This window comes from Phoenix dactylifera, chromosome 14 (genome assembly GCF_009389715.1).
Source record: "Phoenix dactylifera cultivar Barhee BC4 chromosome 14, palm_55x_up_171113_PBpolish2nd_filt_p, whole genome shotgun sequence".
Taxonomy (NCBI): Eukaryota; Viridiplantae; Streptophyta; class Magnoliopsida; order Arecales; family Arecaceae; genus Phoenix; species Phoenix dactylifera.
In genome coordinates this window covers 6,797,603-6,824,697 of record NC_052405.1, presented here as the reverse complement: position 1 = coordinate 6,824,697, position 27,095 = coordinate 6,797,603, and the positions used below count along the sequence as shown (strand labels likewise).

The following is a 27,095-nucleotide window of genomic DNA, read 5'->3' as shown; positions in this document are numbered from 1 at the left end:
CACCTCTTAAACAAATGGCAAGAGAAACATTATTTATTGTGCGCATAGGAGGAGCCGTGGAGCATTACTCACCTTGGATGACTGGAAATGGACACTCCTACTTGCCATATTATCCGAACAGATCACGGGAGCTAATTCAGGTGTACGAGTCACGCGTCAACACCACGGGCCATCTTACGATGAACGGCCCCTTGTCATGCAAACAGAGTCAGCCTAATAAAAAGGTCTAAACAGTGCAGAAAAAATGTCATAGCTACCACTGACACAGCATGAACGCGGAGAAGAGAGTAAATGAATGGAAATTAAAGATAAACACAGAAGAAATACACAAGAGATGCCTAGCCTCGAGATTAACCATCTGAACCAAAGAAACAGAGAGTAGAGGAACTATATTAGCATCAGATCGCAGGCTAATATTTTGTTTTTTCTTCCTGCTAAAAACAGTATCAACATTTCATTAACATGATCCTGAAAACTGACATTCAGCGTCGACAAATTTGATTCTGTCAACAACTGGAAATAGCCATTTAAAGGTCAAAAAAAAAAATGACAACAAAAAGCATCACATTCAACAATGGACCGGTTACCATTAATCAATATGATGAAAGGCATATAATTTCCGAACTGGTAATGTTCCAAGGAGATGTTTCTAGGGACGATCGGGTCATAAGGTGCTCCCACACGCAAGAAGTACCAATCAAGCTTTTAAGCTGAAGCAGAGAATGCGAGGAAAACTCCTCGTGGGATGGATTATAGCCAGAGACAATAAGAATCTCATATACACTCAGATCCTAAAGCTTAAAAAGTGTATATAAGATAAGGAGTACATCCAAAATTTGGACCTATCTACCCTATGTCTCCCTCCTGGTCGATCTCCTAGGGCGTGGAGCTGATGCATCCTCCTTTTCGTTCTCCTCTTCTTTCTCAGCACTGCTTCCAGCCACATCAGCCTCAGTAGCTGCATCACCCTTGGTTTCAGTTGTGGGTTTAGCTGGAGCCTGCACAAGTGAAAAATTGTTTTAAACAGAGTCTCATCTCACGAAGTGGAAGACAGTGAGGTTGAATGGCAATGACAAAAGAATTTACCGCAGGTTTTTTTCCACCCAAGAGAATCTTCATAATAACCGTAGCAATAACCACCATAACTGACACCAGGATTCCAATGGTCAGGTTTGGTTGTTTCTCTCCCTTCTCAATGATATCCTGCCAAAGAAAAAGTTAGAGTTCCAAGAAATTACTCAGAAGATATTACTGAGAGCGGAAAAAAATCACCTAAAAGGACAAGTTATAAGATCAAACATTTTAACATTCCCAAATTTACTCTATGAACAGCACAAGGATCTCAGGCAGGGTTCCAGTTTGAAACTAATGAAAATCAATATTTTATACTTACAATTATCTTGATCTTGTATGCCCCCAGGAAAGGAATGTCGGCTATCTTGTAAAGACCATCGAATACCTTTTTCTGGTACACCAAAAAATTGTGTTAAGAGATAAATTGATTCCAAGCATAAAGGAGATGGTCGGGTAGAAAAAAGAAGGGAAGAACCAACAGCCTAATATAAGACGGCATAATAGAGCAGAAGAGAAAGATCACCTGAAAACCTGAAGGCCCATCAGCAGCTGCCTCTTCAGCTTTCTGTTTCTCTTTCTCAACTTCATACTTGGGCTTCCATGTTTTCTCCCTGTATGACTCAGCAACCTCCTCGTCACTGGCTATAAGAATATTGTCAAACAAAATGCCTTCCTGCATTGTCCAGATCTCGATACCAATAGAAGCAATCGGCTCAAAGTCGGGCTTGTCGAGCTCAAAATAGTCGGGATTAGGTATCTCCTGTGGCTTCCAGATACCTTTGTAGTTTGGGTTGTCGATTAAAGGAGCATGCCATTTTCCCTTGTAAGCTGGATTCTTCTTCATTGGCCTCTTCCACTCCCCACAGCCAGGTGCTGCTTCGCACTTTGGGTTGTCGATCTTAGGTGCCTCCCATTCTCCATCCTCCTCATCATCCCAATCTTCAGGTTTGGTGGCTTCAGGATCATCAATTTCCTCAGGTTCATCATCCAGCCAACCTTCAGGTTTAACAGCATCCTCATCTTCAATCTCTGGTGGAGCATCCTCATCCCAGTCATCAGGCTTAACAGCATCTGGATCTGGAATCTTAGGCCTCTCATCCCAGTCCTCAGGCTTCTTATCATCAGGATCAGGAATTGTCTTAGGTGGGATGAGTGCTGGTTCAAAATCATCAGCGGACAAGAAGTTTGCTTTCTTTTTTTCCTCACCATCAATCAAAATCCTCAACTCATTATCAGGTTTCAAAACAGCAGTGTAGACATGAGTGAGCTTGTCAGATGGGACAGATGGAGGGTATTTGAGATGGTGCTCGATAAACTTCCCACTCTTGGGATTCTTGTGTTTAAGGATGAAATGCACCTTATTTGTGGATCCACACTTGTCAGGTCCAAACATAATGGTATAGGGAGACTCATTATCAAACTCCTTGGGAATCCACCCAGCCTCCTGAGGACGTAGGTACTTCAGATATGCACCTCCACATTCAAGTCCATTCTGAAGTCGAGCTTCATACTGGAGGACGATGGTTCCATCCTTGAGCATGACTGGCTCATCAAGTTCTTTGACTATTGCATACTTCCTTGCCTTCTCACTCACAAGAAGACCGTAGTCTTCATGTCCCTCACTCTTGGAATGTTTCCATACACCTGAACCAGAAAACAACAATCAATGCCGAACAGAGCAGCCGGATGCCAACAAATTGCCTTAGAAACATAATGGTTGGAAGAAAAGATGTTAGGAAGACTATAAAATAATGGAACGGTATACAGTATACAGCATTGATTTCTTTTGTAATGCATGAAAACCACACAAAGCAGCTTATGCAGCTTAAACATCAAGGATTGATGTTACAAGCTAACCTAATAACTCAATTGTTACCTGATTTGCTACAAGAAATATATTCTGTACATGTGTGCAATGCTAATATTTTAAGCACAAAAAAATAGCCCCGTTTGCAAAACTACAATATTTTCTGTGCATGCATGCAGGACAGTTCTTAGTCCTTCTATTACTAATTTGTAAAACGGTTCTTACTCAGCTGGGCTATCCCCTGAATTTGTTAGAATGCATCTATTACTAATTTGTCAGAATGCATGCAGAACAGTTCTTACTCAGCCGTGCTATCTCCTGAATTTGTTAGAATGCATCTATTACTAATTTGTTAGAATACATACAGAACAGTTCTTACTCAGCTATGCTATCCCCTGAATTTGTTAGGATGCATCTATTACTAATTCTTTTCACCATGCTACCAACAAAAGCATACACCAGCCAAGATGAGGACTGCAGTTTTGATAATTACACATGCCAGAGTACAAGACTTGCTAACAATTCATGGTAGAGATTGTTCATCAGGCAACAACTGTACTGCTATGTGAAAAGGCAACAGTATAGGGTCAATTCCATTTCCATGGATGCATTTTCTATATGTATGTGTGCGCGCGCGCGCGCATGCGCATGTGTGTCTGTGTGACTGCAAAAGTTTGAGCACAGATTATTGTTGAAATAAGTTGTGAGACTCATGTTGACTCCAATTACAAATTTACATTAAGCCTACGAAGCCAACTAGCCTCTGCAAGTTATACCCTTCTTCCATAAATGCCCCCCCCCCCCCCCCCCCCCAAAGCAACCCCTTCTCTTCCAGAGAAAGAAAAAACAGAGTAAAAAAAAGGAGAATGTATATACGTTCATAGAGGAGAAGGTGTGCGAGAGAGAGAGAGAGAGAGAGAGAGAGATTAATTGAGGAATGGCGGATGTTTATCATCCATGTGAATTTCATTAAATAGGAAACAAAAAAGAAAACCAAAAACTTCATCAGTTATTCAGATCACAGCCATTTATTAAATACTAGGTACTAGTAGAAAAATATGAAACAGCCACTTCTTTAATTGCATGTATCACGTACTAGGTACTAGCGGACATATAAGCAACAGCCAATAACAACATATGTCAAAGCCCAAATTATTAATTAACATTGAATTATAGTAACAGATAGGAAAGATCTCATTAAACCAATCATATACTCGCTTGTCGCCTAGCTTCCCTGCCTTCTATCTTAATAAGGTTAACAGGTTTTTGTTAATAATTTTCTAGATTTACATGTCAATTTATGTTGCTAGCTTATTATATGTTAAGTCAATATTTTGCATTAGCACATCATACAATATGAAAATATAGGTACATTGGCCCCAAAAAAAGACATTATGTTTAAAACAATGAACCCCACCAGGAATCCGTAGAACTCAATATAACACCTCAATTACATAGGTCAGCAAGCTTAGACAACTTTCAGTCAGCCTGCAGGTATCAATAGAATCCTGTCTGACAAAACTAACAAACTAAAGGAGGACCAACCAACCAAAATAACTCAGATTCTTTGTTTTTTGGGGGTTGGGGGGGAGGCCTAAAATAGAAAAAGAAAAACAGTCGAATAATTGTTTATTAGTATAAAAATAATCTGCTAGGTCCTATTTGTAAACCAAACAAAGAAAACTTTTCCATCTTCAAGCATAAGAAGAGTGCCAAGTGCACCAAAGAGTACCCAGTGCTAATACAGTTTGTAAAAGAAAAAGACCATCATCCTCCGACACTACCATAAATTCATTTTCAAGATTGCGAAGATCCAAAATGAGCTCACTTCCAATAACAAGAGAAAAAACAGTGCAGTTTAAACTAGATTTTTTTTCAATTTAAACACTCCATTTGTTTGCATATGAAAAATTGATTTAGCAAAAACTCTTCAATAGTCAGTGCAGCAAGGAGTTTGGCCTTAAAAACTGATAATTTAATAAAACAAAACTGTCACAAGTTGACCAGGCAAGGAGGCATTAACCACAAATTTTTTATTCATATGACAATATGATATCTAGAAAATAGATGAAAACTCACTGCCCAGGTTCAACTAAATTGTGCAGCTAACATGGGGTCCCACTGCCTTGAACAGGGTACACAACCTCCACATACCATATAGGCATATTTGACGATGGACAAAACTAGCATTCCTCTTTCTAGAAACAATCCAGCACACAACCTATCATTCATTCTGGTTAATTTCATCCAGACCTCACAATAGCATCAAGAATGTCTGGATCCTTGAAAAAAAACACATTTTCTTGTATTGTAGAATTAGCATGATAGTGATCAACCTAAACGAAGAGACCCCTTAAAAGAGATAAAAGACTACCTCAAGCACTACAACCCGTAGAAATTGTTCCTGGTATAGCAAACTAGCTTGTTCACACATTCATTAATTGATCAAACCAAAGGTAGGTAGGTGCACGACAATTATATAAGTAATGATTCAGGTTGCTTATAAAAACTATCTCAAGCTTCCGTAGAAATTGTTCCTGGTATAGCGAACTAGCATGTTCCTACATTTCATTAATTGATCAAAGCAATAGTAAGGTGCACAACAATTTTTACCAATAGTAGTTCACATTGCTTACATCGAACCCATTATATCCTATACAGCACCATACCTAGATAACTTATTTTGATAAGTCTCTCTCTCTCTCTCTCTCTCTCTCACACACACACACACACACACACACACACAAACACACACATACACGCACAGAGAGACAAATATGTATGTATATGTATATAACTACTGTAAGCACTTGAGAGCCCAACCTAGAGCCATTAAATTATCGATCATAGAGTTCACTAGTTTTTACTGCAATAATAATGCCAATCTTACACATGGCATCCTAGCTTTTATAAATCTATAACTTGCTTATCTGAACGCACAGATAATGAAAACTATGTAACACGTCAATAGCTGTCGGATCAATGGTCAGGAGACAATGACTACAAACTACGAGGGCCCTCTAAAGATTTTCCCCAGATTGGTACGGTGCCCTTTCCTTATTTGCTTTCCATATAAACACATCAGCAGTAATTCAAAGAGTACTGAAGTCTAAAGTAGGATCAAAATATTTGCACTAAAGAAAAGGGAAAAAGAAAAGATATCATTCAACCGCAGACGTTAGAAGGCCGGCTACTGTAAATAGAAATTAAAAAATAATTAATTATATTATTATATTATTAGTAGTATTATTATTATGATCATCATTATTACTTTGGCGTAGATCCGTTAGCTGACACAAGCAACTGTCGACAGATCAGTATACCAAGTCGATCAGACCAAAAAGATAAGATCTTTAAACTTATCTACTCCTATCAGAAGAACTTAATGCTCGCATTTGGTTACGGTAGAGATATCGATCGGATCTGGGAGCTATACCTGTGTAATCCTCCTTCTCTGACACGATCCACCGCCCGTCCAAGGTCTCGTCGAACGATTCATAGAAAAGCTGGAGCAAAAACCATCGACCCTCACCAATTATAACTCCAGACACTCAAAAAAAAAAGAAGAAAAAATCAAATCGCCATGTGAGAGAAAAAAATAAATACCGGATCTGAAGCCCAAATCTGGAGCACGAAGGACGCGATCAAAATCAGGAGGAGCCGCGGCGCTGTCTGCCACCCTCCCATCGCAGCCGTGGAAGGAGACCAGGCAGGAGAGGAGAGTTGGAGATCACAAGAGCGGATCGGAGTGAAACCCTAACCGTGGTTCTCGATCACGGGTTTAGATCATTCGAGAGGGGAGAGGGTCGGAACGCGACACCGAGAGATATTAACCACGAGAAAACCAACGGCGGAGATGGGCCGATGGAAACCACCGCTCTTCGGCTCCCTCCCTTCAATCCACCCTCATGCGAAACCAGGAGTGACCACAATAAAACGCCGCTGGTGACTTGCTTCGTCCAATGACACTAGAGAACACGTTGACCTGGCCAATAGTAGCACGACACGTCAGATTACTGTGGCCAGCTCCAGCCGACGCTATTATCCACTTGGCAGGATTGGTAAAACCAAGGGTCCAGATCTAATAGCTTTTCCGGAAGGCTTATAAAGCCCCTGGTTCGACCATAATTTGGCGAAAATTCCCTCAAGGCGGGTCCAGCCGTGAAAACCCGTGCAAGATTCTTATCGGCTCGGACTTTCTTGCAGCGGTAACGGCTTGTCACCATATGCTACGGTCACAATGTATGGTAGATAGATAGTGAGATGAAGAAAAAATTCTAGGTTTCGCCCTTAATCACAATTATCTCATGTTTAGCGCTACTTTTTGCCCAAATGTTGGGTTTTCTTACTGTGCTTTAAACCCTTGTATCGAAAGAAGATTGGCACTTTCATTAGGGGTCATCTATAGATGGCACTGACATCTTAAATGACAACAATTATCTCTCATCACATGTTGCATCTCAATTATAAAATACTTTTTTTTGGGTACTAAATTTGGCCGAGAACATTGCTGTTTACAAGCTTCATGATTTATTTATGACATGCTCGATAATTTTGGAGATAGATTATGTATTACATGCAATGTTTATCGCACTAGTATTAGTTTATATGGTGCTTTTGCTGCTCTTCATGCATGTTGTTGTTTCTCTCATGTTTTTTTTTTATACGATGCAAGAATATTGCATAATTTCACTAAAAATTACGGTGTTTTCTTGATAACTGTATACAAATTGAAATCATTCAAATTATACAAAGCAAAATTTTCATTTTTTCCTCCTAATTTCATGTTCTTGTCTCTTGTTGCTTTTTTTTTCTTTCTGATAACTTGCAAGGAGGATAAACACTCCCCCTCTCTTAGTTTCTATGTGATATATTCTTCAATGGCAAACTCTTGGGCATGCTTGTTAAGCTACATTAATTCATACAATTTTCTTTTTTAAGAAAAAAAATTAATTGTGTCAGGGGCAATAAACCCTAGAGTGACTCGTCATAAGCACAAAGCATGGGAGATCCTTTAGAAGAAAGGATGGAGCATAAGAACAATTTGTTTGAACACCGGAAAGGGTAAAAAAAAGGGTATAATTTATGGGACAAAGTTTCATCTCTGCATGCATAATACGACCTAGGATGCATTTTCGAAGCCATCTCATCTCTCTACATGTCGTGCAAAGCCCCAAATAATAGAAGATGAAATCCATGATGGATTCAGACAAGAAGAGTAGAGCTTCTTCTCCAACACTTAGAAGAAAAAAATGAAGACACAAGAAAATAACTTTGTTGGTTTCAAAGTGAGGTGTAGAATACATACAGATTTTTGGATACCTAACACCACTAACTCATGCATTGATATTTAAAGAAAACCAGAACTCATGTGTGGGCCTACAATGTGGCATTACACCCACTTACATGGCACCACTTACATAAGATTTGATACACATACAATTGCCTCCTAAAAACTTGGTAACATAAGATCCACTACTAACAGCTAATATAGATCAGCAAATAAACAAAACTCATTCAAAATAAAAAACTACAAACTCAACTCCATGTATGTAGGGTCGGCTCAATCTTTAGGCGACTGAGGTGGTCACCTAAGGCTCTGGCCCCTAAATACATTTATTATAGTGAGTTGCAAGATGAGTGTCCAAATGCATTGAATCCCCTAAAGCATTTGAGGGCCTCAATGCTACGTATCTTCATAGCTATAAATGCATTGAGGCCTCCAAATGCATTTATGTTGGAACGTATCTCTTATCTAAAGAAATTTATTATCTCTTTCCTTATTTATGCATTGATGCTCCTAAATGCATTTATGTTGGGGCCTTTAAGTTCGCCTTAGGCCCTCAAATGCATTGAGTCGGTCCTGCACGTATGTGCATGATAGCTGGTGTGATTTGCATCACACTTCATCTCTCCCCCTTGATGCAAAATCACAAACACCAAGGAGAGATCGGAACTTCATGAACTTTGGGTACGAGAGAGCTTTGGTGAAGCCATATGTAACTTGTTCATTGGTTGACCAATATTTCAACACGATCATGCCTTCGGCAACGACGCCTCATATGAAATGGTAACAAAGTTCAATGTGTTTGGTTCTTCCATGGAACACCATACTTTTGATCTAAACAATTTCTCATCAGCTTTGGTTGTCCCTTCATTTAAGCTTAATTTCTCATTTGCATTCATGGGGGTAGAAAAGGCCTTGCAGTTTAGCAAGTTATACTTCTTAAGCAAATCCAATGCATATTTATCTTGAGAAATAAAAATGCCATCATTAGTTTGTTTAACTTGAAGACCAAGAAAATAATGCAATAATCCCAAATTAGACATATCAAACTCATGCATCATGCTGCCCTTGAATTCTTGGATAAGAAAATCAGAGGATCTAGTGTAAATAATGTCATCCACATAAATACAAACAATAAGCATATCAGTGTATTTCACCTTCACATATAAAGTGGGTTCACTTTCACCTCAGCAGAAGCCATTTTGGTGAAGATACGAGTCAAGTTTTCCATGCCATACTCTTGGAGCCTGCTTGAGACTGTAAAGTGCCTTCTTCAACTTGTACACTTTTTTTCCTTTTCCGTCGACAACAAATCTCTGTGGTCGCTCAACATATACATCTTTTTCTAAAGTGCCATTCAAGAAAACAGATTTAACATCAAAATGAAAAACTTTCCACCTCATATAAGCTGGCAATGCTAATATAATTCTAACAGTCTCGAATCAAGCAACAGGAGAAAATGTCTCAAGATAATTAACACCATATTTTTGTACATACCCTTTGACGACCAATCTCGCCTTATATTTTTGTATACTTCCATCGACATTGCACTTTACCTTATAGAACCATTTCACACCAATGGGCTTTTTTTCCTTACGGCAATTCTACAAGCTCCCATGTGTTGTTTCTTTCAATGGTAGCCATTCCTCTTTCATGGAGTTTTCTCATTCTTCTTTGCCACAATCCTCTTCATAACATGTAGGTTCTGCAACCATAAGAACAAAACTGCATGATTCATAAATCTTTTCCAAACATCATACCTTTCTTGGAGGGGTATCACCATCAAGTGTAGGATCAATGTTGTTGCTACTTGAACTCCTCAACTCTCTTGGTGAAGTCTTTCCAAAAGGCCTAGGTGATGGAGAAGCATGAGGTGATGGCACATTCTCATTTAATGGAGTTATTCCTGATTCATCTTCCATGAATGGCGAATGCTGATTTGACTCTTCTTTCTAATCCCAACAGCTGTTCTCATTGAAAACAACATCTCTACGAATGATGAGTTTCTTTGTTTTTGGATTAAATATCCGGTAACCTTTTGTTTCATCACTATACCCAACAAATATATATTTTTCACTTTTCTTATCTATCTTGGTACGATCATCAGAATCAATGAACGCATATGCAATGAACCAAAAATTCTTAAAGAACTTACATCGGGTTTCCAGTGCCACCAAGCTTCATATGCTCAATTCACTCCTAAGGCGGGGAAGCAGTCTCTTCTTCCTTCCTTTCCGTACGCTAAGCTAGCGGATCAGAGATAGAACCATTAGTGCCAGCTCTTGGGCAAAGTTAAGTAAAGTAAGAAGAGCTATTTTGAGTCATCTTGTGCATTGCCTTTGTTGGAGAGATGTTGAGAAGGCGAACTGATGTAACCACTGCTTTAGCCCAAAATTCATTTGGAAGATGCTTCTCATTCGACATACTTCGAGCTATCTCCACCACCCATTTATTCTTTTTTCAGCAACTCTATTTTATTTTGGTGTCTTCCTTATTGTCAACTGGCTACGAATGCCATTTTGCTTGTAAAATGAGCCAAAATCATCAGATAAAAATTCTCTTCCTCATCGGTGTGAAGAATCTTTATGATATGCCCACTTTTTTTTCCTGCAAAAGCCTTAAATTCCTGATAATTTTCAAATGCCTCTAATTTTTGAACAAGAAAAAACACCCAACTCATACGAGAAAAATCATCAGTAAACAATAGAAAATATCTACTCTTGTTTAAAGATAGAGTTTTATATGAACTAGTTCAAGAGGCATTTTGGCTCTCCAAGATTTTCCAACCGAGAATGACAAGTGGTGTTGTTTTCCATAAACACACCCTTCACAAACATTATCAATACAAATAATGGAAGGCAAACCACATACCATCTGCTTCTGACTCAATAATTTCAGCCCATCAAAGTGCAAGTGACCATAATGTAAAATGCCACAACCAAGATTCATTCTTCACATTGGCAGCAAAAGCACAATCACCAAGACGTGAAATATCAAGAGAGAACATTTTGTTTTCAGCCATGTGAATCTTAATGTGAGGAGTGTTAAATTTTTTACTTTTGATTTCACATATGTCATCATAAAATATGACGGAATATCCCCTCTAAATTAACGGACCCACACTAATCAAATTATGAGCTAAACTAGGAATATAGTAGACATCACTAACTGTCCTTTCACTACCTAATTTAGTCTTAGTTGCAATGGTTCTGTTGCTTTCTATTTAGACACGCTTGTCATTGCCAAGCCGAACTTGCAATTTCACAAATTCATCCATATTGCAGAAAAGGCTCCTTTTTTCTGTCATGTGGTTACTACAACCACTGTCTAGAAATCATACATCAGCAGTACTTTCATTAGTATTCAAGCAAGAAACAAGTTACCTTCCTCTTGCTTTTCTTCAGCAAAGTTTGCTTCTTGTTTTGCCTTATCCTAGCAATGTGGCTCAGTATGTCCCGTCTTCTCGCAAAAGGTGCAATAACTATTCTTGTGGGTCTGCTTTTGTTTGCCTTTATCACCGTTTTCTGACCTTTGACGACTATTATCAGACCATCCACGTCCACGGTAGCCAACTCTACCACGTCCTCGACCGGCATACTTTTGGTCGGAAGTGCCTTCACAATTCGTCTTTGTTACTAACCCCCAACTTGGCTTGAAAAACCTGCCCAATATTCTTCTCGGCTGACCTGTTCATTCTTGCTTCATGAGCTAGAAGCGAACCCATCAGTTCATTAAGAGAGTAGGTAGACAAGTTCTTGGACTCTTCAATAGCAGTTACAACATGATCAAATTTTGGTGGCAAACTCCTCAAAACCTTTTCTACAACTTTCTGGTTTGAGATGTTTTCTCCATATGTCCTCATTTGATTTATAGTGGTAGAAATTCTAGAGAAAAATTTTGAACAAAACTCGCCTCTCTTCATGGACAAGGTCTCAAATTCTCTACCAAGTGTTTGAAGTTTCACCGTGGTTACCTTTTTGTCACCATAAAATTCTTGCTTCAAAGTAGTCCGAGCATCCTTCGATTTGGTGACATTAGCAATCCGGAAAAAGATAATCTCTATCACTACTATAAGTGGTTCCAGCCGACTCTTGGAAGGCCCATATAGCCCACTAGGGCTTTATCTTTGCTTTCTTTGTAGGACCACCGCATATGTGTGCACGTGAAGAAAAAGAAGAGGCGCGTGAACCAGGAGGGGTTGCGGCACATTAAAATAAGAAATAGAGAGAGAACAGTGAGCGGCAGAAAGAAAAAAAAAAAAAACACAAAAAGGGGAGAGAGAGAGAGAGAGAGAGCCAAGAGGTGCGGTGATATAGAGAGAAAGAGGGCACAGCTTGCAACATCAGTTTTGCATGCCATACGCAAGAAGAAACATATTCTTTTTCTTGTTCTTTTTTGGGTGTAGTTTTTCTTATAGAGATTTAACAAATTAGGTTTCTACCTAAGAGTTGTATTGGATGCTATAAAGAGTTGTAGTATTCATTGTTAGATATTTCAATACATTCTTAGGTTCATCACACTGTGGTAGTTTGGGTGAGATCATTGTTACTCTTAGGGAGGTGATACAGGAGTGTTCCCAATTAGTTGAGAACTCGAGTTTTGGACATAAACTTGAGTATTGTCAACTCTACATTTATTATAGTAAATTGATTGGATTTGCCTCGTAGTTTTTTCACCTTTACACTAGAGTGTTTTTCTACATAAATTTGGTGTGTTTCTTTTGCTCTCCAAGTGTTTGATATATTGTCGGTGTGAATATTGCTTCTTGTTGATTTAGAATTGGCTTAGTTTATTTTGCAATATTCCTATTTTGGCTCCATCAACTGCCTGTTGCAAGATAAGTAGAGCCTTCACATCCTTCTTACGAAGCTCCTTCAAATTCGTTGACTTCTCCACAGCTTTCGAGCTCTCAGTTTCTGCATAACCATTCTCAACTAGATCCTAAAGATCATTTGAAATAAAAAACGTCCTCATCTTGATACTCCAAAACTCATAATTTTCTCCATTAAAAAAAGGTACCAAGGATTGTGAGAGGTTGATAGTGTTCATGCCATTCGATATGATGAACCGCCACCAAAGGATTATCTATCTTTTGAAGATCCCTTGTTTTGGCAATGATCTCCACAACACACCACTACACTTAGCACGGCCTGAACGCAGCTCTGATACTAAAATGATGGATTCGGATAAGAAGAATAGAGCTTCTTCTCCAACACTTGGTTAAAAAAAGTGAGGACACGAGAAAATAATTTTATAGATTTTAAAGTGAGGTGTAGAACACGTACAGATTTTTGGACATCTAATACCACTGACTCATACATTGATATTTAAAGAAAGCCAGAATTCATACGTGGGCCTACAAATGTGGCATTACACCTACTTACATGGCACCACTTACGTAAGACTCGGTATACACACAATTTCCTCCTAAAGACTAGATAACACTTACAGCTAGTACACATTAGTAAATAAATAATTAGCAAATAAATAAGACTTATTCAAAATAAAAAGCTACAAATTCAACTCTACGTACGTGCATGATATTTGCATCACACTTCGTCAATCCGAGCCACAACTCACGACAAATAGGCATGGATATCGACTTGACCCAAGAAATTCGACCTTAATCGCCTGCGGACCTGCGGTCGAGTTTAAAACGCTCCATAAATTATTAAATTTCCTTCCGCGCTTGTGATTTCCCGCTTCGCTCAGAAACGGATAGGTGCACGGTGGTGCGTCCCATTGGCTAAGACAGACAGCCGCGGATCGCTACCCCAAATCTCCAATCCCGTCCGTCCAATCGAAGCGCCATCTACTCGCCATCCGAGCCGTCCGTTTTGCTCCGCAAGGGATCGCCAATCCACCATAAACCCCCCCGGATCCCGTCAACGCTAGACGCCAAGTAAAGCTCAGCTCAGCTCTTGCTCTTGCTCGTCGCTGCCAAAGAATTCTAACCCAGGAAGAGCGAAGAGAGGGAGATGGAGGCAACGAAGACGACGAAGCCGGCGGGCGGGAGGAAGGGCGCTTCCAAGAGGAAACCCGTCTCCAAGTCTGTCAAGGCCGGGCTCCAGTTCCCCGTGGGGAGAATCGCTCGCTTCCTCAAGAAGGGCCGATACGCCAAGAGGCTCGGCACCGGGGCTCCCATCTACCTCGCCGCAGTCCTTGAGTACCTCGCTGCTGAGGTCATTACTATTTTAAATCGTCTCCTCTTTGATATCCATGCTATATCTTCACTCGTTACATTTTCCCTCAATCTTTTCTGGTATTTTGAGCTGGCTTTCGGGCGTATAACAAATTTCTCTGTATTTGCTGCAAATCATTTCAAAAGATGATATTTTTCTCCATATCTAGCACTGCCTTTCAAGCAGATGTCTATGTTGTTGAATTTATGGGAAATGTTCTGATGGAAAAATGGATTTTTTTTTGCCACATTTTTCCCATCCCCTGTCTGTATTCGTCGGATTCTGACTCTGTTCTACTCGATTCGGTGGGAACAGGTGCTGGAGCTGGCGGGGAATGCGGCGAGGGACAACAAGAAGACGCGCATTATTCCGAGGCACGTGCTTTTGGCCGTGAGGAATGACGAGGAGCTCGGCAAGCTTCTCTCTGGTGTGATCATTGCTCATGGCGGCGTCCTCCCGAATATTCACCAGGTGCTGCTCCCCAAGAAGACCAGCAAGGCAGAGCCCGAACCCAAGTCTCCAAAGAAGGCATAGAAGCTTCTCCGCTGTCGGTAGTCAGCGGCGGTAGCGTATTTTTTGTTCCGTGGCTCTGGGTTTTTGGGATACCTACTACTGTATATATAGCGCAGCTCTGTTTCGGGGCACTGTAACAGTACACACTGGATGTTCTACTTTGAATGATCCTTGTAATGAAATGTCCTTTATCCTTGGTTTTCTCTTGCCATTACTCTCGTCGTAGCCGTTCAGCCTGTAGCATGTTCAAACGCGAAATATTGTTCAGTCCCTGGGACAAATCATAAGAGTAGCGAGGTTAGATAACCAGAGACACTCCACAACCTTCGATATATTACCATTATTGTCATGTCCCATGTTTTATTTCAAACAAGAACGACTAAAACAAAGAGCTTTGTTGACTCTAAAGATAACGCTAGAATAGCTCTGCTTTCAGGAAGAACATGAGATCGGGAGTGCAAATGGCTTGTTTATGAGTTGAGCACCAAGTCGAGGCTTCAGCCTGACCTGTTGCAATCAATCCCATCACCAAGCAAAGATTCCTTGGTAGTTTAATTTTAACTGGATGTGATATCAATTTCAGGTTCAATCACAGCAAACGGATCCGAGTAAAGGTCCACTAGTTGGGCTCGATTTGGTTGTGAAGGAGACCCACCTTCGACCTCGAAGAGTCAATCCACCAAGTCTATGACCCATGAGCCCATTTAAGAGCATCCGTGGCATATGAAACGACCACGTCAGTGATCTATCTTAACTTGTTAGCACCCGAGAGCACATCTTATCTCCACGAGATCTAGGGTTAAACCGCCCCGCGAGACCAAGGGCGCCCGCTGTCGGCACGTAGGAAGCTGGGCGCCAAAATTTCCCGCCAAATTTCCCCGTTCCCTTTCTCCCTAACAAAACCCGAACCAAATCAGGCAGCCATTCCGCAAACGCGAATAGAAGAAGATAGGAGAAGCGGCAGCGGAGAAGAAGAAGAGCCGATCGATTCCGATGGTACGTTCTTCTCTCTAATCCATTCCCTTTTCCGCTTTTTGAATCCGAAGTTGAGATCAGATCTTTCATTCTCTCTCTCGGTTGTCTTCAGTTTCTTTAATCTCGATCTTTCTTATCGTAGGATGATTCGGAGAACCCGTCGTCGACCCCTGGATCGCCGACTTCGGCGGGGTTCAGTACCGACCGGCTTCCCCCCAACACGAGCCGAACCACGGACTCCTCCGACGAGGACGAGGCCGCGGTCGACCCCCACGTCATCCCCGACGATGATGGCGACGATGGCGGTGATGACGACGAGGAAGGGGAGGATCTCTACAACGATAACTACATGGAGTGCGATTTCGTACCCTGAACCCTCTCCTTTTCCTATCTTTTCCCTGATTTCTTGAGAAAGATTTCGTTTTTAATGGGGATGATGGTTGGTGGGAGCAGCGATTACCGTCAGATGGACGAGCAGGACCAGTTCGAGTCCGTGGGGCTGGATGATTCCATGGAGGACGAGAGGGATCTGGACCAGATCATGGCTGATCGGAGGGCTGCCGAGATTGAGCTCGATGCCAGGGATACCCGCACTGGTGCTGCCGAGAGGAAGTTGCCTCGCCTGCTACATGACCAGGGTATTTAATAATATAATTTCCCTTACTGCCTGCGTTCCGCCTGCTAATTTGTTTTCCTCTAAACTATTTCTTGTAAAAACCCTAGCTAACTAGATGCATTTTTAGTCCTTCTTGTACCACAAAATGTTAATTTATCGTGACATTTGTACCGGGAATGTTAATTTGTTAACAGATTGTTGTTGCCCTTGCAATATGGTTTCTTGTTGGAATGCAGAATCAAATAATTTAAGAGTGGTTGTATGGTTATATGGATGTGAAGCCTTTCCAATGGAGGCAGCATAAAACAATAAACTGCTGATAAGAATTGGTGTTGTTTACCAGTAGATCGAAGAGAGATTGAAACTTTAAGAGGCAACCAATGCGCCCCGTGGATTCCTAGATTTCATCTGTGGCAGGCAATTGCTATCTAAGATCTTACTGTTAAAAGTGTGGTAGACATGCTGACTGCGACCAGAGTTTGATTGTTGAGCTTATATTACTTGTTGATATCTTAATGGTTTTGGTTCTGTTTTGCTTAAAATCAACAGCTGATCACTCAGACATTTTGTTTATATGCTAATTTAAACAGTCTTGGTGTTTACTTTTCTCATGGAATATGGTCTTCGCTTTTCTACAATTTGCTATGAGAGTGTGTATTTAATAGCCTGCATAAGCTGAAATAGTACCAACTAATGAGCCTATCACACCTCTCTGCAGTTGGTTTAATGTTTTGATTTTGATATCTCTATTAAAAGTTTATTCTGTGGTGTAGATTGTAATGCAATAGAGAACAATCTTTACTACAGTTAAGTTTGATAAAGTGATTCAAGAAAGACTGGCACTTAAAAATGACTATTGCATCTTGATATACTGTTTAACAAGACATCTGTTGATTATTGAACTTCAGGTTATGTCTTGCCTGGATAGGTCTTTGGAGCAAGGCATGGAGGCCTGCTTTCAGTCCAAGAGAAAGATGATTGCTTCTGTAATTTTGAACCTTTTCATCTGCAATGAGTCGACAAATAATAATGTTATTTCAAAAAAAAAAAGCTTGGAAAAGAGGAAAGTTTTCAGGCAAAAATTGAGAAAGGAAAGATTTTGAAAGAAAGAGTGAAAATAATTTAAGTTTAAAATATTATGCATAATTTTGGGCATCATACATTGTTTGGGTGGATAATTTTGGTGACTTTGCTTGAAACTTTATAAAAAACCATTTTGGAGCATGTAGAAAAATGCAATCTGAATCTTTAAGTTTTATCTTTCTTGCATGCTGCTATGATAAGCTCTTGAATTTTGTGAATATAATTGCCAGACATGTTTCCATATTTATGTAACTAATATGCCTTTCTTGACTGGTTTTTTTGAACAAATGTATCTTTCACTGCAGATACAGATGAAGATATCAACTACAGGCGTCCAAAAAGATTCAGAGCTGATTTCCGGCCACCAGTTGGGGCAAGAAGTGATGATGATGCTGATGGTGCCACACAAAGTTCCCCAGGAAGATCCCAGCGTGGACACTCAAGAGATGATGTTCCAATGACTGATCAAACAGATGATGACCCATATGAGGTATTATATTTTTCATATGCAGCAGTTAAACATAGGACTCCAGACATATGTACTGAAAAAAGATTTACCCATAATAGTGTTCTGACTTTGAAGAAGTCCAATATCAGATACACATAAATTCATGTGTATTATTCTTACATTAAAATTGATTGAACTGCCTTTGATAGGATGAGTATGACGATGAGGATGAGATGAATATGTATCGTGTCCAAGGAACTCTGAGGGAGTGGGTTACAAGAGATGAAGTGCGACGATTTATTGCCAAGAAATTCAAAGAGTTCCTGCTTACATATGTGAACCCTAAGAATGAGCAGGGAGATATTGAATATGTTCGATTGATCAATGAGATGGTCCTAGGTATTGATTTACTTGCTGTCCAGCATATATCTTGCAATCTGAAATAAATTAGACCGTCCTTGTGTAGTAGTTTAGGTTGTTTTTCCAGAAATTATATATCTAAATAGCTTCATTTATTTCCTTTTGATTTCTTCTGGTTAAACCTCTGTTGCAGCAAATAAATGTAGTTTGGAGATAGATTATAAGCAGTTCATCTACATTCATCCAAATATTGCTATATGGTTGGCTGATGCACCTCAGTCAGTGCTCGAGGTCATGGAGGAGGTTGCCAAGAATGTTGTTTTTGATATTCACAAGAATTACAAGAATATTCATCAAAAGATCTATGTGCGGGTAACTAACCTACCGGTTTATGATCAGATTCGTAATATCAGGTGATTTTTTTTTTGAGAAGTCTGAAATACTAATGGATTTTTTCTTTTCTTTAGAGGGTCGATAACATGCTAATGTCTTTACCATTTGGTGAACTGTAGGCAGATTCATCTAAACACAATGATTCGCATTGGAGGTGTTGTAACTCGACGATCTGGTGTTTTCCCTCAGTTGCAGCAGGTGAAGTATGACTGCAACAAATGTGGAACAATTCTTGGCCCTTTCTTCCAGAACTCTTATTCAGAAGTAAAAGTGGGATCCTGCCCAGAATGCCAATCAAAGGGACCATTTACTATCAATGTTGAACAGGTCAGTCTCATTTGCTTGAGAACTTCAAATGCCAATTCAGGTAGTCGGCATTTATTGCAACTCTCTCTCTCCATATATATATAATTGTATTCTTTGTGAAACATTTTCTTTTCGATTACCTAAGTTTGCATCATTACAGACAATTTACAGGAATTATCAGAAACTTAGCCTTCAGGAGAGTCCTGGAATTGTGCCTGCTGGTAGACTCCCAAGATACAAGGAAGTGATACTTTTGAATGATCTGATCGATTGTGCTCGCCCTGGAGAAGAAATTGTAATTCATTACTTGTACCTTATGTTTTAGTCCTTGAAATAGATTATTTATCCTGATCTATTCAAACTGTCCCATTGCAGGAGGTTACAGGCATATACACCAACAACTTTGACTTATCTCTGAATACGAAAAATGGGTTTCCTGTGTTTGCAACAGTGGTTGAAGCCAACTATGTCACCAAAAAACAGGACCTCTTCTCTGCGTATAAACTTACTGATGAGGACAAGGCAGAGATTGAGAGATTGGCCAGGGATCCAAGGATCGGAGAAAGGGTTTGATTTGAACTTTTCCTTTTGTTTTCCTTCTCGTTATCCTTTTCTGAGGAGTACCGTTGTGTTAAATGTCTGCAAATGAATCCACAGATTATCAAGTCTATTGCACCATCAATCTATGGCCATGAAGACATCAAGACAGCAATTGCACTTGCCATGTTTGGGGGGCAAGAGAAGAATGTGAAAGGGAAACATCGGTTAAGGGGAGATATAAATGTTCTCCTCCTTGGAGATCCAGGGACTGCTAAATCCCAATTCCTTAAGTAAGAGTAACTTGATTTGGTTTAGATTCTACTTTCATATACTGAAAAGGCATGCTGATGTGCTAACTTCTTGTTGCATAGGTACGTAGAAAAGACAGGACATAGAGCTGTTTATACAACAGGTAAAGGAGCTTCTGCAGTTGGGCTCACGGCAGCAGTACACAAGGACCCTGTGACAAGGGAGTGGACCCTTGAAGGAGGTGCTCTTGTCCTAGCTGACAGAGGAATTTGCCTGATAGATGAGTTTGACAAAATGAATGATCAGGATAGGTTGGAGAATGTTTTACTTGTAGGATTCTTTGCCAAATGTCCTTCAACCTTATTTCCACTGACTCAGGATATCATTTTCCTAATTGCAGGGTTAGTATTCATGAAGCCATGGAACAACAAAGCATCAGCATATCAAAGGCAGGAATTGTTACATCTCTCCAAGCACGTTGCAGTGTCATTGCTGCAGCAAATCCAATAGGAGGAAGGTATTAAGTAAAGATATGCACTTGAACAATTTTTATCTCTGTATGAATCTTTCTTTCGTAAGATAGAAATATGACAAATTTATATATCAGATATGACTCAGACTTTCTCCCAGAATGTGGAATTGATTGATCCTATGTGTATGACAAATTTGTATATCAGATATGACTCCTCAAAGACTTTCTCCCAAAATGTGGAATTGACTGATCCTATCTTATCACGATTTGATGTCCTCTGTGTTGTTAAGGTCTGTATTCCATCCCTTCTCCCTTTGCGTTGTTTAAATTACTGTGCATATTATGAGTTCTTATGTTATAATTTGTTATCTTAACGGATTTTGGTCTTGATTAATGAATAGCAATGTGCATGGGGAATCTTTATGTGCAGGATGTTGTTGATCCAGTCACAGATGAAATGCTTGCAAGATTTGTGGTGGATAGTCATGCCAGATCCCAACCAAAGGGGGTTAATCTAGAAGATCAGCCTGTGAGCAACTCCCAGGATGACTTACTGGCCTCTGCCAGACCAGCTGACCCAGAGGTGCCATATTTGATTGCTCTATACTTAAGTAAACAAAAGACATTTGAATTTGAGCAGACCTAACGAAGTTCTGTATGATTAGATACTTTCTCAAGACATGCTCAAGAAGTATATAACATTTGCCAAGCTAAATGTCTTTCCCAAATTACATGATGCTGATCTGGATAAGCTTACACATGTTTATGCCGAACTACGTCGAGAGTCATCTGTGAGAACTTAGACATTGCTTTTTTCATGGTGCCATTTAAAGGATTGTTAGATGCCTTAAAAACAGCAGATAGCATCTCTTTCATCCTAAACCTGTTGGCATTGAATGTTTGATGCAGCATGGACAAGGGGTTCCAATAGCAGTAAGGCATATTGAATCAATGATTCGGACGTCAGAGGCACATGCAAGAATGCATCTGAGAAGTTATGTGACACAAGAAGATGTGGACATGGCGATACGTGTCTTGCTTGATTCTTTTATATCGACCCAGAAATTTGGAGTCCAGAAAGCTCTCCAGAAGGTATGGCAAGTGCAATCTTCTGTTTCCTTTTTCAGTTCAAGACCAAAAGTCACTATCCAATATTTCTCCTTAAAAATGAAGTCACCTGTAAGCTTCCGGATCTTCTTTAGCCTTTATATCTACATTGTTCCCCCCAAGCATGTTTAAGTGGAGGTTGAATTCCTTCAATCCTAACTCTTCTTCGTACATGTTAATACCCCCCAGCACCTCCACTCTTTCCTTTTTCTTAAGGGCTATAAACCTGGTTAATTTGAAGCCATATTTTAGATTGAAATGAATGAGGTGCATTTTTTTATCCAAGACACTCTTCATTATTTGGTCATCTTGTTATTTCTATGTTGTTCTCCTTGTATAATTACCTTTCCCAGGTTTAATAGCTTGGTGGGCCAGTTTTGCCCAACTCTTGGATGGGAATATATTCACTAGATTTGAAGCACCCCACTGGTTTCTTTTTTTTTTTTTTTCTAGTAGTGATCACCTGGTTGGTTGTGGAGATCACATGTAAATGATCATCTCTTATCCTTGTTTTTAATTTTTTTGTTTATAAATTACTTGATTACCATTTAATATCCCTACTGGTTTCTGCTAAAAAAAAAGGAAAAAACCTACTGGTTTTTAAAAAAGTATGTCACCTCTTCTAAGTCTTCTACTGGCCAAGGTTTTTGTAGCTGTCCAAGGATCTTTGCATGCATGAATGTGAGTTATTGAATTCCTGGCAGTTATGCTGCTCAGATATGCTGGAATGATTTTGTCTACCAAAAAGAATATGTTGGAGCCACAATGCCTCCTGAAATTCTATCCCTTCAGCCATAATATATATATTTTTTTGATGACTTGAGACTGAGAAACCAACTGGTTCATCCATTCAACTAAACCGAACTCATTCTGCTATTCTGAGTTCTTTGTCTAATTTCTCCCCAGCAAGTCTAATGAGCTTCTTCTAGATAGGTTTGATTAAGCTGTTAATCTTGATGCTGGTCTTAGAAAGAAGATTATCATTAAGAGACAGCTAACATGTTTCTATGGTTGTTGCAGAGCTTCAAGAAGTACATGACATTCAAGAAGGATTATAATGAATTGCTCTTGCATCTTCTACGTGTTCTTGTAAAGGATGCATTGCATTTTGAAGAAATTGTATCGGGAACAACTAGCCATCTCACACATATTGAGGTGAAGGTGGAGGAGCTGCGGAGCAAGGTGAGACCAACGGAATAACCACTCTTCCATACAGTTTGTCTTGCAAGCTGATGAGAAGATTTTTTTTTTCTTCCGTCTTCTAAGTTGAATTTTGGTCTGGACAGGCCCAGGAGTATGAAATCTATGATTTGAAGCCATTCTTCTCCAGCACACATTTCAGAAATAGCAACTTCATTCTTGATGAAGGACGTGGGGTGATCAGACACCCACTTGCCAGATGAAGTGCAGTTAGCTTAATCATCTGAAACGAGAGTCACCAAATTTATATTTCCAGAGTTTTCAAGAGGATTAGATATTTAGCTATCTGTAGAGGTTATTTAGTCTGAGCAGCCAGCTAAAACATCCTGTAAAAAAATTAAGATGCCTTATGCTACTTGTCTAATGCCATTTCTGTTTCGAGCTCAGGCTTTATTTTGTTTCCATTTGACTGAAAGTAATATTTTTGTCATCATAGTACTTCGGTTCTAGATAGGATTCTTAATTCTTGTTGAAGTGTGGACAAGCTATTAAGAAGTTTCTGGTTTATGATAATCTATGATATTTCAGAACCTGGAAAAATAGTTGCTACAATTGATATTATATTGTTCAAGGATCCCAATCTCTACTTAAAATTGCTTCCTCGCTTGGTTGTTAAAGGTACTCCAGCATTATGGTTGTACCATGCGTTACTTTTGAGCCCAAGGCGCTAACACCTGTTGTCCCTGTATGTCCTGCTAACAATGTACGGTATCCAAGTACTTTCTTATATTCTATTGCAGTTAAAGAGCTGATACTCTTGTTAGTAAGCAGGGGAATCTGATGCACGTTGTCTGTAAAAGCTGGGCATCTTATTATGCTGTAAAGAAAGGATGCAAGTTAAATATACGCCTTGCACTTCCTTAGGAGCTAAGCTATGGACTGCTGGACGCGATCCAGGTAGCCTCACAGATGTCTGTTGCTATGATTTTTGACTGTCAAAAACTTTTTATTGCTTTCAAATAAATATATATTTTTGTTTGATGGGATCCTCATAAATATAGATAAACAATATTTTCAGATCCTGACTAGGAAAGTGCATCTGTTTCTATCCCATGCTAGTTTTTTTTTTTTGATGTAATTCTATCCCATTCTAGTTATAATGCAACACATTTTACCCACATATATCAGAGTCTAAGAATTTAGGATTATCAGTATCCGAATGCTCCTGATAACTCGTAAGGAAACATTGTCTTCCATTTCTACGTTTCTAGAAAGATAGGTACACAGCTTTAAGGACCATGCATTCCTCCAAAATAAATGCTACATGGCCATTCTCTCTTTTTTTTTTTTGACGATTACATGGAAGCAGGCGTTTTTTTCTACGTGAAACAGCAAGAGTTCTACGACTAAACATAGCTCCAGCGGAGGAGTGCTTAAAAGCTGAGACATCCTAGAGATTAACCACCAAGCGAGCTGATTATACCCTCCTGGCCCCACAGTTTCCTTCCTTTGTTCAGTCTCTGGGTCAGATCTCTAAGGCCTACTTGGAGAAACAAAAGGACTCTTTTACCTTCCTTCTCCTACGCGCTCCTTTCCAACATCTCTTGATACCTCTTGAAGGACTCCAGCTTCTGCATCCTCATCTGCCTATGGAACCTCTTTATGAAGACGTCAGCTACATGGTCGATCTCGTCCTCGAGGCTGAATTCCTTACCATCGTCCTTGGAGTTCCTAACCAGATCGATTACCGATCCAGCGGCGTCACCGAGTCCATCATCATCGTCGTCCTCGTCTTCAAATAGCGAGTGTGTGAGGTCCGGGTAAAAATCGTCATCTTCACAGTCGACCGACTCGGTGCGTGTGGAGCTTGGCAGGGCCTCGTTCTGTTCTGCAATATAAAGCACTATTGCCTTGCTGCAGTCCTCAGGGTTGCTGCTGAGACTTTCACCACCTTTCTCCTGTCCCCTAAGTGCATGGATCTTGTGGTTGATTGCACTCATTAAGAGTTTCTTGTGCCGAAGGAGCCCAAAGACAAGGAGCCGGCTTTTCATAGCACTGGTTTTGCTCTTCACCGCCAATGACTTGGCCTTCACCATGGAGACAATAACAGAGATCACCTGCTTCAGGAAGGTGGAAGCCTTGTTCTTCATCCTTGCAGCACCGAGGTTGGAGAAGATGCACAGAGGAAGAGAGAGACGAAGGAATAAGTAATGCCAACCAGAAGTTCAGAATTCAAGTGTTCAGGCAAGAAATTTGCGGATTGGAGAGGGCAGAGAGATGGCAAAGTTATGGATGAAGAAAAGAGGCTCTAATAGTAGCGGTGGTATTTATAGGAGGACAAGAAAGCGAGTTGCTGAATTTATGCAGAAAGGAGAGGATATCTTTGTATTGCTGACCAAATGTAGCTAGCGACAGTGATAGTGGTTTGCTCGTTTAGTGTGAAATAGGAAGAGAGATGGTTTTGGCATGCAAGGCGAAAGAGGGGTGATGACAGGTTAATGCAAACCAGAGAGATACGAGAGGAGGTGGTTGTTTTGGCATGGAGGTTGTCCCGCGGGGATTGATGGATATTTATAGAGAGTGGGAATGAAGGTGGTGTGCAACTTCAGCTCATGTGAGTGATGAGTAGACTAAAGCAGGAGTTAATAGGGCTCGAAAGCTTGGGGTGGGCACGAAGAAAACTTTAGCAAAAAGCAAGAAGAAAAGATGGAGAGTGCACAGCCATGACATGAGAAGGAAACCAAGCAGATGAAGCAGTCACGATGACACTTGTCGACATATGATGGGTTAGAGACCTGGTTTGGGTGGTGTTAGGGACTGAGCTTAAGGTTTGGCTCGGGACATCCCTCGCGGGACAGCTGTGCCTAGGCTCCCTTTTGAATTATTTTGACCGTTGGGAAAGAGGCTTCCTCAAGAGCCGGTGTGAAAAAGTTCAGGTCGTCTCTTTTGATGGAAATATCTCATGGAAATTAATATAAACCTTTGGTAGCTTCCAGGTCTTTTCCACTGCTGTGCCAGTTTGCTCTGTTTCTTCTAAACTCACTTACTGAAGTTTTTATTTAAGAAAACGTCGCCTATAACCCTTACGTTGGAGACCTTTCTTCTACACTGAGATGGTCTACATGTTTATCCCAAGTCACCCAAGTGGTATTTGAAAGCACGGCAAGTCCATCAGTAGACGAATGAAGCTTCTGTGTCATAATTTCTAGTTAGGGGTGGCAAAAATAGACCTAACCCAAAATCCGGTGATATCTGATCCTGATTGGTATTGGTTTGGGTCAAGAATTTTTTTAGGTAGCATCAACTATAGGTCGGATCTTCTAATCTGAACCTAAATGAGACAAGCATGGTTCGAAGTATTAACCCGACTCCGGTTACGAGGATAGATTTGAGGTTTCTCGACCCACCTTGGGTTCTTGAAGTGTTTCTAAGGCTAGTGCTCTTATTATAACATCATCATAATATGCATGATATAAAATATTCCTCTAAAAAGAGGGCAATATAAAAGAAACTATCTTGAGCTTTCTCTCCTTTAAGTTCTTAAGAATTAATATATTATAAAGATATTCTTTTACATGTTCTTGTGTGCATTGCATTTTGTTTGAGGATTTCGGAGGAGAAAAGAAATAAGGATTAGTATCTCCTTCCAATGGTTGGAATATTTCATGTTATCTACATAGCTTACATATTTTATCTTGCGATACATCCCTCCATATGTACGAATTGCTACTTTATTTTATGGATATAACATAGCTCAGATGACTCTGTGATTTCTAATTACACAGCACGGGCATGGATATCAGCCCATTTCCCCTTTCTTTGTACAAATTGTAGACGTGGAAAACCAGGAGGGTATTAAATAACGGTTCACGAAGAAGAAAGGGGCTTAGTGCATAATTGTTGCTTGCACTCATCAAGCTCGCTTATAAGATAATAGCATTGCATCACTGTAGAGAATTCCACTGCTAAAACTCGATATCACATTGTTCGACAAACTCACAGTAAAGGATCGTCAACAAGGGTGCGTTGTAGATTCTTATCCAAGACTTGTATCATTTGATGATGCCATGTGAATCGCTAGAAATACATGAAGTGCATGGCTAACTCAATAATAATAATAATAATAATAAATGAACCATCCTAGTGCTTAGTTCATCTAATAGATGAGGTTTTTTTTGAAAGGTTTTGATTAAAATGTCGGCCCAACTGTGGGTCTTGGGCCTACGAGGGCTTGTTAGGCTTGATAGGGGCAAATATGTAATATACACACCAGGGCTTTGAAGGCCCAATAGGCGATTTCTCGCTCCAATCTCAAAGTCCAAAATTATTTATTTTGCCTCCATCAACCATTTCGCCACAAACTTTACCGTCACATTTTCAGCCTCAAATTTAGTGATTGCATTCTTCCATTAGATAGCAGATTTAGCTAGGATTACATTCTTCTACCATCCTTTTTGGTGATTGTTAATAGTGAGAAGACCTAAACAAAATAGGTTTATTGGCAAATAGATTCTTGTTTCTTTTCTTTTTCTTGGTGCGGACA

The 27,095-nt window shown here is 40.0% G+C and overlaps 4 protein-coding genes across 4 annotated transcripts; 2 read left to right on the top strand and 2 right to left on the bottom strand.

Moving 5' to 3' along the window:
* Window positions 1-564: 564 nt before the first annotated feature.
* LOC103712362 (calnexin homolog) lies at window positions 565-6,819 on the bottom strand. Its single transcript, XM_008798866.2, has 6 exons — window positions 6,488-6,819; window positions 6,318-6,387; window positions 1,598-2,718; window positions 1,394-1,465; window positions 1,087-1,203; window positions 565-998 (listed from the first exon to the last, which is right to left on the bottom strand). The coding sequence occupies exons 1-6, from the start codon at window positions 6,566-6,568 to the stop codon at window positions 852-854; spliced, it is 1,608 nt and encodes a 535-aa protein (XP_008797088.2). The 5' UTR covers window positions 6,569-6,819; the 3' UTR covers window positions 565-851.
* A 7,257-nt stretch (window positions 6,820-14,076) lies between these two features.
* LOC103713266 (histone H2A.1-like) lies at window positions 14,077-15,073 on the top strand. The gene is made up of 2 exons (XM_008800133.4): window positions 14,077-14,350; window positions 14,666-15,073. The coding sequence occupies exons 1-2, from the start codon at window positions 14,147-14,149 to the stop codon at window positions 14,882-14,884; spliced, it is 423 nt and encodes a 140-aa protein (XP_008798355.2). The 5' UTR covers window positions 14,077-14,146; the 3' UTR covers window positions 14,885-15,073.
* Window positions 15,074-15,182: 109 nt separating this feature from the next.
* On the top strand, window positions 15,183-23,186 carry LOC103713269 (DNA replication licensing factor MCM2). The gene is made up of 18 exons (XM_008800137.4): window positions 15,183-15,859; window positions 15,981-16,192; window positions 16,292-16,476; window positions 17,843-18,027; window positions 18,195-18,384; window positions 18,539-18,758; window positions 18,858-19,065; window positions 19,205-19,339; window positions 19,420-19,611; window positions 19,702-19,874; window positions 19,956-20,144; window positions 20,234-20,350; window positions 20,511-20,595; window positions 20,736-20,888; window positions 20,971-21,096; window positions 21,215-21,397; window positions 22,433-22,594; window positions 22,699-23,186. The coding sequence occupies exons 1-18, from the start codon at window positions 15,857-15,859 to the stop codon at window positions 22,813-22,815; spliced, it is 2,835 nt and encodes a 944-aa protein (XP_008798359.1). The 5' UTR covers window positions 15,183-15,856; the 3' UTR covers window positions 22,816-23,186.
* Window positions 23,187-23,890: 704 nt separating this feature from the next.
* Window positions 23,891-25,447, bottom strand: LOC103713268. Its single transcript, XM_008800136.4, has one exon. It carries the CDS (start codon window positions 24,700-24,702, stop codon window positions 24,133-24,135), a length of 570 nt encoding a protein of 189 aa, XP_008798358.1. The 5' UTR covers window positions 24,703-25,447; the 3' UTR covers window positions 23,891-24,132.
* Between the last annotated feature and the right edge of the window lie 1,648 nt (window positions 25,448-27,095).

Coding starts and splice junctions, on each gene's coding strand:
- LOC103713266 (XM_008800133.4), top strand. CDS start 14,147: ATGGAGGCAACGAAGACGACGAAGCCGGCGGGCGGGAGGAAGGGCGCT. Junction 14,351..14,665: donor TTGAGTACCTCGCTGCTGAG/GTCATTACTATT, acceptor CGGTGGGAACAG/GTGCTGGAGCTGGCGGGGAA.
- LOC103713269 (XM_008800137.4), top strand. Junction 19,066..19,204: donor TTACTATCAATGTTGAACAG/GTCAGTCTCATT, acceptor GCATCATTACAG/ACAATTTACAGGAATTATCA. Junction 19,612..19,701: donor ATCCAAGGATCGGAGAAAGG/GTTTGATTTGAA, acceptor ATGAATCCACAG/ATTATCAAGTCTATTGCACC.
- LOC103713268 (XM_008800136.4), bottom strand. CDS start 24,702: ATGAAGAACAAGGCTTCCACCTTCCTGAAGCAGGTGATCTCTGTTATT.
- LOC103712362 (XM_008798866.2), bottom strand. CDS start 6,568: ATGGGAGGGTGGCAGACAGCGCCGCGGCTCCTCCTGATTTTGATCGCG. Junction 2,719..6,317: donor AGAGAAGGAGGATTACACAG/GTATAGCTCCCA, acceptor TTTCTGGTTCAG/GTGTATGGAAACATTCCAAG. Junction 999..1,086: donor TGGGTGGAAAAAAACCTGCG/GTAAATTCTTTT, acceptor TCACTTGTGCAG/GCTCCAGCTAAACCCACAAC.